Source organism: Lingula anatina, chromosome 4, assembly GCF_051362555.1.
Source record: "Lingula anatina isolate TDL-2025a chromosome 4, LinAna3.0, whole genome shotgun sequence".
Taxonomy (NCBI): domain Eukaryota; kingdom Metazoa; phylum Brachiopoda; class Lingulata; order Lingulida; family Lingulidae; genus Lingula; species Lingula anatina.
In genome coordinates this window covers 17,134,827-17,148,403 of record NC_141770.1, presented here as the reverse complement: position 1 = coordinate 17,148,403, position 13,577 = coordinate 17,134,827, and the positions used below count along the sequence as shown (strand labels likewise).

General features: G+C 36.0%; 1 protein-coding gene across 4 annotated transcripts in view; it reads right to left on the bottom strand.

The window, feature by feature from the left end:
* The window catches only part of LOC106179341 (uncharacterized), a 38,834-nt gene that overhangs the window by 3,661 nt on the left and 21,596 nt on the right, over positions 1–13,577 (bottom strand). For 3 of the 4 annotated variants that reach the window (XM_087011311.1, XM_087011313.1, XM_087011312.1), the window contains 21 exons: positions 13,097–13,221; positions 12,495–12,658; positions 11,788–11,951; positions 11,059–11,304; positions 10,452–10,670; positions 9,995–10,115; positions 9,540–9,733; positions 8,970–9,124; positions 8,334–8,536; positions 7,580–7,824; positions 6,865–7,060; positions 6,114–6,266; positions 5,718–5,877; positions 4,899–5,032; positions 4,350–4,447; positions 3,694–3,951; positions 3,165–3,452; positions 2,286–2,401; positions 1,713–1,780; positions 1,399–1,446; positions 64–312 (listed from right to left, as the gene is read on the bottom strand). In XM_087011311.1, the coding sequence (XP_086867437.1) occupies positions 64–312; positions 1,399–1,446; positions 1,713–1,780; positions 2,286–2,401; positions 3,165–3,452; positions 3,694–3,951; positions 4,350–4,447; positions 4,899–5,032; positions 5,718–5,877; positions 6,114–6,266; positions 6,865–7,060; positions 7,580–7,824; positions 8,334–8,536; positions 8,970–9,124; positions 9,540–9,733; positions 9,995–10,115; positions 10,452–10,670; positions 11,059–11,304; positions 11,788–11,951; positions 12,495–12,658; positions 13,097–13,221 (3,604 nt within the window). The remainder of the gene's footprint in view (positions 1–63; positions 313–1,398; positions 1,447–1,712; positions 1,781–2,285; positions 2,402–3,164; positions 3,453–3,693; positions 3,952–4,349; positions 4,448–4,898; positions 5,033–5,717; positions 5,878–6,113; positions 6,267–6,864; positions 7,061–7,579; positions 7,825–8,333; positions 8,537–8,969; positions 9,125–9,539; positions 9,734–9,994; positions 10,116–10,451; positions 10,671–11,058; positions 11,305–11,787; positions 11,952–12,494; positions 12,659–13,096; positions 13,222–13,577) is intronic. The other variant, XM_087011315.1, reaches the window with a different exon arrangement.

The window sequence follows — 13,577 nt, the reverse complement described above, 5'->3', positions numbered from 1 at the left end:
ATGTATGTTGACCTTCACCTTGCATGCACATTGACCCTCACCTTGCATTTAAAGATTACGTACCTGATCTGACATCCAAATTCACAATTCGAGAAGAGTTAACCCCAATAGCAATGGCAATCTGAAGGGTGAAGCTCTGAATGGCTTCAGATCTGTTCTCCCCTATAAAGGTCTGGTAATCCACATTAAACGTGAGAGTGACGGTGATCTGCTCAACATCACCAAGGCCAGCAACAGTGGCAACTGTAGTAGCAGGGGTGGTTGCAGCATTTGTTGTAACTCCAGCAGTTGGTGCCTCAGTTGTCTGGGCAACTATAAATCAGAAAACAGTCAATCAGTATTCTCAGTTCCCCAAGTTGCTTTTACTAGTTCAGATTATTTGAGTTATTTCTACTACAGGTAGTATATACTGGTTGGATGGGCCTTGTTGAAAGTGATTGTATATAAAATGGTGTAAGTGAGATGCTTGGCCTGAAGAGTAATTGAGGGCTTAATGATAAAAAGGTACCTTTAGTACCTGTTGCACTGTTGTTGTCTTGAAAGATAAAAGCCAATGTTTCTGGAAGTTAAATGTTTACTTTTCTTCTATATTTACTTTTTATTTCACTAAATTATTTGAGTATACTGTTCATGGGGGAAAACACCATGACAGCACAAAATATAGATAAATTACAACAGGAAATTTAGTCAATCAATCTGGCCATTCTATGGCACATGTGCATCAGTTTAAAGCATTCCTTGTCTGAACATTTCTACCAACTAACAATACAATACTGAAGACTGCAGATAAAGATATTATACACACAGATACATTGCACATACTATATACCAAACATATATACCTGTACAGCCTCCTCTCTCTCTCTCTCTCTCTCTCTCCACACACATTATTCTAGCACACTTGCAGGTGTTGGGATGATAAAATGGATTCAAATAATAATGTACCATTTCAATTCACCCACCATGGCTTCATGGGATGTGAATATGTCACCTCATGACCTGCCTTACACACACACACACACACACACACACACACACACACACACACACAGTCATATCTGGCATGTGCATGAAGCTGTGCATCATGCAGCCAACCACATGTACTGGTAAAAAGAGAGACATATACAACTGTACTGTACAGACAGACATTTCACATCCCACATTAAAATAAAATAACATGAACAACGCTGTAATATTCATCTAGAAATCGCTGTTTACCATAGGATAAAATAGTTTTTACTAAAGCAAAAATGAAAAAATAAAAGCTTTTATGAAAGGACAAAATTGAATTGGGGCAAAAAGCAAAATGCTTAATGAAGACAAATCATACATGTTCCAGTACATGAATCATTACATTACTGCTACGGTACAAAGACAACATAATAACACAAAGTGCACCTGAATTAACATTAACAGCCAGTAAAGCTGTTGTCAAGGCTAGCGTGCCTAATGAAAAATAAGTGATAAATGTTTTATATAAGAAAAAAACTAAAGCAGAAGACTGTAATATGATATATTTTTCTCATTAACCTAATACCAAATAATACTTAAGATTAATTATCAAATACAACAACTTAAACTTATACATAAAATACAAAAGTTTTGCAGTCCTCTTTTTTATTTTTATACTGCACGACACCAGTTTTGAGAAATTTTATTTACAAGATGATGAAGAAAAAAGCAGATAACACTGAGACAGTGCTGCCACCTACCCTCTGTAGTTTGTCCCTCAGTAGTAGGTGCTGCAGTAGTAGTTGTGATAGGGGCCGCTTCAAAAACACTGGAATAGAATCCAGTAAAGGATATAAAGTGTGATGAAATAAAAATAAAAAAATTACAGCCTATTTATGCAAAGCAAAAATAAAATTATGACGAAAAGAAAAGAAAGAAAAAAATGAATTTAATAATCATACACATTTTGACGATATACATGTTCTCTAGAACTGTGCCAGAATATATCCTATTGGATTATCAAAAAATAAGCATGCTATTCTACATGATATCAATTTTCATTTGAAAGAAATGTGACTGATTTAAAATGGACCACACTTTATGTTGTCATTACTCAAATTTCTAACAGCTTCAGCTACAGAGTATAATATAACCATCATCAACATGAGATTTAGATTGATAACTTACTCAAAATGGAAGTGCATATACAACTGTACACAAATGATAAAGACTCGATAACTTACCCAAAATGCCCAAGGGAAGTGCATGAACAAGTGACAAAGATTGATAACTAAATATCCAAAAATATCCAATATTTTGACTTGACAACTTACCCAAAATGCCCCAGGGAGGTGCATGAACAGGTAACATAGGTGGTGTCATTTCTAGCTGTTGGCTCTCCTGAAGTGCATTCACTCTTACTCCAGTCTGACCCTGTCCAGTAGCGACACTAAGGAGACAGTTTTTAATATTTTATCTTTGTTTCGTTAATTGCTTGTGTGACAATATTACATAAATGCATGATTAAGTACTGGTATGTGCATTTGCTTCAAGGTAAAACTGGCACTCCAATAATTTTATATTTATTTTCTTTAATTGCTAAATTAAATGTGATTACTTAATATATCTAGTATTTACTGGAGAGTAGTGATTACGAAACTACATGTAATCTTTCAAAAAAAAAAATTACTTTGCCATTGCTAAAAAAAAAGAAAAAAAATTGTCACAGACATGCTGAAACTGCCGGTCCAATCAGTCATGACCGGGAAAATTTGTCTGGACCAGTAAAAAATTGGATATGGTCGGTCCAAAAGACCGACAAGAGTTTTAAGAGCAGCAATTTTGAATTTACAGTTATCATTTGACAGACATACTTCACTAATAAAATAAAATAAAACCAAAAGTGTTTTTCTGTTCCAGTTCTAACCTATCACATTCACAAACAAAGTAAGCTACCATAATTTTACTGGTAGTATCTGTCTCAAATGAAAAGGGTGATTTTCGGTCTGACAAAATTCCATTCGGTCCGGCAAATTTTTCATTACTGCCGGTCCAAATGTCCGGCCATTCTGAAAAGTTTTCAGCATGTGTCTGTTGTCATCATTTTCTTAATTATTTTCTTTACCCATAATGCAAGTCTGTAATTATAATCCATTACATATATTACATGTAACACATCTCCTAATGCCATATGCAGTAAGTTTCTAAGTTACCTCCAAACTGTACTGTGTCGTGTTCACTTCCCCAGTGATAGGAATGTCAAACACCATTGGCGTTGTCAGGTTGGTGACACTCTCGAATGTCTCTGTCTCCGTGTTCAGGAACTTCATCATGACAATGTCACTGCGGCGGGTACTGATGAGTGGGCTGGCCACGGTGGCCGTGATGGTCAGGTAGTCCTCCGGGAAGTGGGCAGAGCCAATGCACAAACCATAACATTGTGTGCTCCCTGTGCAATTCCAAGTAGTATAGGTGCTCTCTATCTCTGAACCCAGAGTCACCTGTAATGAAATTGCAAATGTTTTTTTTGTTCCGGGGTTATAGAGCTGACCAAATATCACTTGAAGATAAAAAAAATATTAGGAACTTAGTACACTTCATTAGCATAAATGTATAATTCATTTCTGCATCAAAATTGCTAAATAATGAAAAAACTACACAAAACCCTAATGAGAAAAACCACACAAAACCTGTTGAAAACAAACTGTTCATGTACAAAGAATTGTATCATACAATACCCACAGTTGAAGTATAATTCACAGTAGTTGTGCAGCCACTGCATCCAACATCCAGCGTTTCATTGTTGATCCCAGTGAAGAGCCGATTGTGTGTCTTCAGAACAACAATGGTGTTCTCTGCTAGAACGGCTTGGTCAGCTGTTGACAGACCACGGCACAGACCTTGTATAATATTGTTGATGTCATTGTTAAAATCTGTGGAGAGAGTTCTGGAGTTCCCATTCTGGTACAGCAGTTTGTAAGAGTTAAGCAAGTTCTCTGCCTGGAAAGAAAGTTTGATATTTTAAGTACTTAATGAAGACATCACTTTTAAAATTATTTTATTATTTGATCAATTGATGTTCAGTTTTCATTTCATATTGGTCGAAGTTCATGTCAATGAAAACTATTAGCACTTCAGCCATATAGCAAATATTTCTAAATATTTAAAAATCTTTATCATGAACAAATTAAAGTACAAATTATTGCCTCATTTTTTAAAAGATTGTCAATTTATAAGAATCATAAACTTTGTTTCTGGTACATAGCTAGAAATACATCTAGAAAGTTTCAATGTCATCTTGAGTTCCAGAATAAATGGAAATATAAATAAATAAATAAATAAATAAATAAATAAATAAATAAATAAATAAATAAATAAATAAATGACTCATTTTTTACCTCAGCTTCTGACATGGAGACTCCACTGCTGCCTCCACTGCTGACTGATCTCTTTTTTCTTCTTCTTCTTCTTTCCGCTGCTTCAGTCACCTCCACTTCTGTATAAAAACAACACAGTCACAATGTTATAGTTCATAAACCAAGCATTTCAGTTACAAAAATACATATTTTTCTTCTTTAAATGATATTTAAACCTTTTCCTCCCATTTATTTTACTTCGTTTTTACACTGTTTGAAAACTCCTGCAGGTTCTTTGTTGAGTCAACAAATACAACATACATTGCCTTCTATTCAATTCATTATGCCTAAAATGGGTTTCATTCCCTGCAACGATGTATAAATTTTGTATTAAGGAATAAGACATTTTCATAGTTCATGGATCAGTGCTGTTTGGCAAAAGTGAAACTTATTCTGATATTGAAGTATAATCCAATATTATCAAAACTTCAGTCATTTGCCCTCTTTTCAAAACAAGCATATTAACAAAAATTTTGCAGCTGTAGTGAAATGCTTAAATATTTATTCCTATCAGCCATGTAAGTGACTAACCCTGCAACATTTTGGTGACAATTGTCTTCACTTTGGCTGAAAACTGGGTTTTTTCAAGGGTTCCTAGTCCATCTGACCCTGTCAGACTGACAATATTTTCCAAAGTCTTGGTATTAGTATCTCTATCAGCTTGCCTGAAAACAGAAAGAAAGAAAGTTAATACCAAATAATTTTACCTAGCAAAGCAAGTACAGTGGATTCAGGAATATTATTTTATTCCACATTATTCTGAGTTTCACTTTTTGGACTCAAGTTGCATTGTAGTCCTACAATTCATAGGAAATTTGAAGAATAAAATAAATCACAAATTAATAAACTGTTTACTAACAAAGAAAATTGGACAGGGACAACCACAGCATGGGAGATGTACAGACATGTGTTTCTGTTTATAAATAGAAGTATGTTGAAGTTTGGATTATAACACGACTTTTTTGCATTTTTTTTTGTATATCTCTTAGTTATCTACTCCTAAGCAAATGACATATAACTTCAGCATTATGTCATACTAGCTGCTATGTGGTTCATTGAATTCATTTACTTTTTCTGCCACAGATCAGTTCTTAGGCACAGTGGCAGTTCACAAATGCTGCAGCAGCATAACTGTAAAAATGTGAAAAAGCACTAGTATCTTGTACTAGTATCTTGGATTTTTGGATATCTGTCCATGGATCCTTATAGCTGAATTAGAATTTCTAAATTCTTTTAAAACTTTTTCTCTACATTGATATCTGAATTTGATCTATCCAGTGCATAGGGCACATAGTCACATATGCATACACTTTTAATGGCAATAGCACATAACAACTATCTAAGACTTACGCTGGGTCCATATTAATATTCGACTGGACCACAGATTTCTTCACTTCTTTCAGAGCTGCTTTTTGTGCTTCAATAGCTGATGCTGAAACATTCCCCCCACTGGTGAGGCTACTCAAGATGTTGTCAAATTGTAGGAGTGAGGCCACACTATCATCACCACCTAAAAACAATACATAAAAAAAAAATGAAATATGTAGGTTGATAAAGACAATAACAGTTATATAGCAACCATGCATGCAGTAGTGTGCACTTATAAAGGATGAGTAAGCAGGAGATTGTTATTTGATACACTGTAGCTTTGTGAGTAATAATAATTTATTTAATGGGTGTGTTGGTACGTACATGTAAGGAAAAGAGAGAAAGAGAGAGAGAGAGAGAGAGAGGGGGAATATATACCTGTTTTCACTGTTTCAGAGATTGACTGTAAAGCGTTCTGCAGATCTGTATCACTCATGGATGAGGCCTGGGTAACATTGACCATCTGTGCAGCCACAGCTGTGTTACAGGCACCTTTCTGATCGCAGGCACTGACTCCAAACTGATAGCTTCCTGTTTATAATGTCATCATACTAGCTATTAGATGTGCAATTTTTGTAATGCATGTGCACAGACATACACGCAAATTAAATGCTATTTCTATTATATATGATTCACTTTGTTCATCATAAGTGACATTTTAGTAAAATTTCAATATTCTTGTAAAAGCGTGCATATGCCAACACATGCATGCACACACACTAGCTTTCTCTCTCTCTCTTTCTCAAACACACACAAACACCTACAAAGAGACAAGTTAATATACTGGCACATACAGAAGCTTTCTCAACAATTTTTTCTCTCCCTTTCTCTCTCTCTCTCTCTCGCACACACACACACACACACACACACGCGCACACACACACACACACACACACACACACACACACACACACACACACACACACACACACACACCCAGGCCTGTAGCCAGCAATTTCTAAGGGGGGTTCTTTTTCTGAAAAAGTGGACCTTTTACCATAATATCCCCATGTACCTAGATCAAATTTTACCCAGAACAGACCTTTTCCCAACAAAAGGGGCGGTTCTTTCGAACCCCCGAACCCCCCCTGGCTACGGGCCTGCACACACAACTTTCTCTGTAACCCACCAGCTTTAAGCATGCTGACAGTAAAGCTGTGGTCCCCAGCAGCACTAAAAGGCCAAGCATTCAGGTCGACCTGCTGTCCATCACTTCCTGTCCAGAAGTACTGAAGCCTCAGTGGGAAGTCCTCCGTATCATCTGTCCAGCCAGTGGTACTCAGGGTGAATGAACTCTTCAATTCTTCTCCAGTTGTGGGGGAGACCTGTGACAAAAGCATTTTTCACTTTATATTAAAATACAATGTTTGTGCAGTATTGCTGGGTTGACAGTTAAAGCAAGCGTTTACCTTCAGTCTGTACAAACTGTATACCCTTTAACTCTTTTAGTCAATAATGTTATAATTATAGATTTCATAAAATTTGTTGTATTGAGGTGCACTGTAAAAGTTAGTACCAGTAAATAAGCTAAATAAATCTAATATCTACTGTTTGCATTTAGTAACAGGTATACATTCATTGAACACATGAATGAAAGATATAATATTTATTTCCACAAAACTGCAAAATTGTTTTTCAAACAATAATGAACTTAAACAGTAAAAACAGCAGTATAAATCCATGGGTGAAAGTTGTAAAAACTGAAAATCCTCAAAACGTTGCTTGCAATTTCTCATCGCATTTACATCATACGAAAAAAAAAGGACTGAAAATTCTGAAATTAGGCATAATCTTGAAAACATTCACCCATGTGAATCTGCGATTTATTATAAAACCACACATACAGTTAATTCCCCTCCTGTAGGCACAGCATTGGTCTGGACCACTGTCTCAGCAAAACTGTCCTCTCCATTCGTTGGGATGACCGTGAGGCGGAATTTCATCTTGACCCCCTCCGGGAGCCTGCAGTTCAGGAGGTTGGCTGTGCAGAGGGCAAGGTCGGCAGGAAGGTTGGAAAATGACCCTTCAACCACACGGATGATATCACTCACACTGCTCACATACTGCTCCAGGTCGATCACGTGGTAGCCTTGATGAAGATATAACACAGACATTGTTAATTGATGCTGTTGCAGCATTATGATTTTGTTCCTACTAATGGATGTGATAGCTTGTATCACAAACAAATTTTCAACCATGACTTTTGTTTTTACGTTATACAGAAAAGATAACACCTAAAATGAAAATGAAACAATTTTTTCAACTATAGTGGCCAAAATGAAGCTTAAAGGATGGTGTGCACATAACATTTGATAAATATATATATATATATATATATACAGGGTGAATAAGTATACCATTATGGGACAAGATTGCTCATACAGGTCAAATTAGGGTCATATGATACAAAACATATAATATAATTTATAGCCCATTGTGTATACATATTCACCAGTTATCCCAATTAAAGCCTTCCAATCAGCTAAAACTGGTACTCAAGGGGTGATAAATTAATCCTGCACTTTTTCCATCAGACTGAGAAGCAGACAAATACAAATATATTTGTGTAATGATACATGAACATGTAAGTGTACCAACCGTCTTCTACAACAGACTCCCAGATAATCACTGCGGAGGTGGGACTGCTCACAGTGGCCTTCAGGCTCAGTTTGTCATTAGGATTGACTTTTCCTCTTCCTACGGGGACATTGACAGTAGGGGGAGTGCCCGCCTTCACTTTCCTGTAGACAGAGTAGCTGGCACGTCTGTTGCCTTTAGCCATGGTCAGGGTGAATTTGTAACTTGAATAGAAGAATAGCAAGTAGAGATAAAAGAATAGCAAGAACATTTAGGAAAAACAGATGTTCATTCCATATAAATTTTGAATGTGAAACCTAATAATTAATATAATTACTCTCTGTCCTTTTTATGTTGTATTCAAGATGTCATATAGTCAATTTACATAGAATGAACTACATGTACTGTGACATAAAGTAATCATTAGAAGTCCACTGAAATGGGGATTATCAGGGGCAGATCCAGAGATATTTTCTGACAGTCTTTCAAATTATCTTTGATGATCCATCCTCCATTTTTGATAGTCTTCTAACAGAAAAAAATTAGATGCCCGTCAATGTAAACTTGAAAAATTCTGACTGTCCAGAAGATCCAGAAGATGGCCTCTGTCCACCCCTGATTATTGAGGCCGGCTGGTCAACTTTCGAAGACACTTACTCTGCAGGTCCCAGAAGTCCAGCCGCCAGAGTTAGTATTTGACCACCCTGGCTGGTAAAAGTAGATATGATACCATCCAGAGAGGAGTAACTGCCATTATGATTGACTATACACAAATTTGTTTCTTCTGTGCCGTTGGAGCTGGTGGTTACAGTCTGAAAGAAAAGCAGACATGGAAATAATTTTCTGGGAAATATCTAAAAATAAAACATGAAAAAATGAAGGCACAATTCAATTGTTTTTAAAATAAGTCATCATAAATAAGAGAATATGTGCAAAAAAAAAAATCATTTTCAAAATATGTTTAAACACAGAAAATAACTACAAATATTTTCACTTTTACTCGGTCATTTGATGTGGTCACAATTTATTTTGACAACATTCCTGCACTTCTTGAATATAATTTGGGGTCATTTTTTATGGGGTTGATTCACTTCTTATCATCCTCATATCTTTTCTTTTTCATGTTAAGAAACATCTATACAGGAAATATAATTTTGTTGTACTAGTCATTTACATGTGCATCAACCAAATCAGATATAAGATATAAACTCAATAAACTAAAATTACCTCACAACCCCAAGTGAAGTAAGTTTGATCATCAGAGTTATCTGGATCTGAAGACCGTGTCCCATCAAGTACAATCTCACTGGTAGAACCCACCACCCCTCTGCTACCCAGGATTCTAGGCTTCAGGGCCTGGCTGGGCACTGTGATGTCCATTGTGGCAACAGTGGTGGCAGTGTCATCATCAGGGATTGTAACTGGTATCACAATTCACAAGTGATTATAAATATCAATGGTGACTTATACAGAATCCGAAACAAATGAAACATTTGTCCTCTGACAGAGGGGCTTGAAGTATATTCTGTGGTAAAATTAGGAAACAATCAACGTGATTAATTAATCAATAAATGTTACCTGAGACATTCAGGCCTCTCCTGATATCAAGAATGCATAAAATGTTTACAATCATTTCATTATTCAGAATTTCTTATTGTATTGTTTTACTGTGCCAAACTTACCTGTAGCCTGCACTGTGTATGTGCGACCACCTTTAAGGTTGTTTCTAGGTATCATTACTCGGCCAGGCTTGGGTAGAGAAGTAAAGGTCACGCCTGCAGCGTTGGTCACCTCCCATACCACCTATAGTAAGGAACAATTTTTAAACACAAATCAGTGGCTGTCGATGTAAACATCATATATAAGAAAATAATACATATGTTATGGGTTAACATTTTACTACCAAAATCAATAAATGTCTACTAGCAAATCTGCCCGAGAGTGATGTAGCCACACCTCTTGGAACATTCAAATTTCATTTAAAAAAGACATGTTTGTCAACAAGTTTAGTGTCTTAAGAGGACATTTTACCATCATTACACAGGAAACATTTCAAACAACAGTTTGCAGATTACTTCTATTTCTTTTTATTTAAAAATCTTTAGTTTTTTTTCATAGTGCACATGGTTTTATGCTTACAGACACAGAAGACAGAGATCCATTGAAGCAATCTGATGTTTTGATGCGTATTCCAAGTCGAGTGACTCTGTCAGGACGCACAGTACCAGTTAAGGGCTCAAACATAATGGTGAGTGGTTTATCCCCTACGTCCCTGGACACAATGACGTAAGCCTGGCCTCCTTCTCCTAAAGAGTTTGATACTGTTGCGGTGAAGTTGTAAGCAAAACCTGGTATTCCCTGGGAAAATAAAACAAGTGTGATCATTGTCAATGTGACTTTACAGAAATAGCAATTGCTTCTTGCAATCATTCAAATCATTCAAACTGATCATTCCAATACTTGTATTTATTGGCCAAATGCGGTTTCAACAATTGGCACCGATTTGTTGTGAAAGATTTGGTATCAATTTTTCTCTTTACCTTAATGTGCCTCCCTCCTCTTCACGTTAAGAGATTCCCCCTTTTCCATAAAAAAGCATCTTTTGCATTCCAACTGTCATTCATTTTTGTAAAATTGTCTAAATGTCCACTATTTCACAATTGCAGAACTAAGTCTTAGCCTTGTGCTCCCCCTCCCAGCCAAAACCCTGCATTCGGTTCTGTCATTGCCATACACCAGTACTTACCATGTCTGATGCCACTGGTATCTTCCTGGCTCTAGAAGGAGCAGAAGCCAAAGCTGCCTGCATTTCCTCCAGGTCAGTCTGAGCAGCAGATGTGATATTGTTCGCTGACACGGTGTCTGCGAAGGTCACGTTCCAAGAGAGGCCAATGCCACAGAGGCCAGTTGTGAAACGAGCGCGGATATTAAAGGAATCGCAGCTACCAACAGTTCCAGGTCCTACCAGTTCAACTTCAGGAATGGCGGATTCCTGGAGAAAGAAAAGCCCATGCAGGTATTAATATCATAGTTCAGGCACATGGGAAGCATAATTTTATGTTAAAATAAGGGGCAATCCCCCTCCTTTCTTCATGCATTTATGTATTAATCTTATGACTAAAATGGTTGAAAAAAGGACCTTCACCCTGCATCTACAATATTTGCACAGCAAAGTTTTTTTTTCTGACAACAAAAACAGTAATTTTACAATTGCAAAAAAATTCACAAACAAACTTATAAGCACTCATTATTAGCCAACTTGCAAGTAACAGTACTTCTTGAGTCCCTTAAAAATGCATACAACTGATTCCTGACAAATTCTTAGCAAACTTGAAAATCAGACTTGTCAAGAGATCCAGTCTATTATAACTGTATAAAATATACAATTTGACACATTTGATGATCTAATATGAGTTTCGAAATTAATTTCTTGACCTATCAGAAATATGCTACGAAATCAGTGTGAACCACTCACTGGTCTGGTAACAGTCCCTGATCCTGTAGCGTAGTTGGGTACACTTGACCCGGCCGTGAAAATCACATTGTCCCGCAGTGTCAGGGTGTCTCCAGGACCGACACTGGCTCCGGGGCGACCAAGAATAACGACAAGCTTTCTGGATCTGATTGCACAGATGGGGTCTGTTTTAAAGAGAAAAAAGTTAAAATTCATAGCATCACATAAAAGGTAATAAAAAGGTAAAAAAAAGGTAAAGGTATAGCCTGATTATCCTAAAAAAAGAAAAAAAAACTCAGCCAGGCTTCATAAAACAACAGATGCCTATACCTTGCATTACATGTAATACTTATTAATTTAAGTAATCTATCATGATAAAAACCTTTATTATAATGTATTATGCTTATCATTTCTTCTATCAAGTGCAAATAAGAAGCATGCTTTATTATTTTAAATTGCACCAAAAATACATCACAATAACATCATTCTTTTCAAAAGTTCAATATATATCTGATCATCATGCCATAAAATTTACCAAAAAGCTATTTTCCCTGATTTAAATGCTGGAAAATGAATGAATTTAAGCTTGTGGAGAAACAGATCTTTACTGTATCTTTACTGTACGAATGATAAAAAATTGAATTGTTTCTAAAGACAACATGGAGTCCTAAAGGAAATTTTTGGAAGGGTGATTTTGGCAATTAAATATAATTGATGACTTTACTTACTGGTACCAAAGGTGGCAACACTTGTGAAGAACTGGCTGCAATCTGTGGTGTCTGGGCCATCAATGTTCACATCAAAAGTGACAAACACACGACACATACTTCTGCCCAAGATCACCGAGGCAATCACTGGTTTCTGTGCATTGATGGTAAACAGGGCAGGTTGACTGAAAAAAAAATTTGAAAGATTTTAAGCTTAGATAGCAAACATGTCAATTTGAAAAAATAACTGGTAAATCCAAACCCTCATCTTTTAGTTTTAATTTTTTAGAGGTGCTTATCAATTCTACATGAAACATATATCAGTGTCTTTAATATCACCCCACACCAGTGGCAGACCAAAGATTTAGCTTAAAAAAGATGGGATAAAAGGGACTTCATTTTTCAAATATATTAGAATTTCTTAACTTGAGGATAATTTTACTGTATTTCATAGCCACAAGGATGAAAAAAGGTATTTGTTTTGTCATGTTATTAGATGCTTCTAATATGTTGTTTTCTTCATTTCTTTTCTTTCTTTTCCTTTTAGAAAAAAAAAAGGAATTGGGCACTGCTGCAAATGTCCTATATCAATTATCTACACAGGTTTAATGGGAACACCATACCTTGTTAACACATCTTCTCTTGTAAGGTTCTCAAATGCAACACTAATGTTGAGGGATTTGCCAACTTTAACTCCAGAAAGACAACTCAGGTCACACTGAATAGCACTCGAGTTCAGATAGGTTGCCTAAAAATACCACATCACATTTTTAAGGTATCTATGATATTAAAAATAATTAGCCAACTTAGATGAAGCTTACAGAAAACAGGTCTTCTGTTTACATATAGGTCCTTTGAGATTTGCTTAGTTCACAAGTATAAATGATTAAGTTGAACATATTTGTGTGCTGTTTACAATGACATATAGACAAAAGATAGTTTCCAACAACCTCAAAAATGAAGCTCATTCAATTTGTTTAGTTGAAAATCTTTGATCAATATGATATAATGATGTAGTACTTATGTGTGCCCCTCAAAGTTTGTGCCCAAATAGAAGAGATGCCAAGTTAGATATTTATCTTTAAATGTCATCATTATTAATTA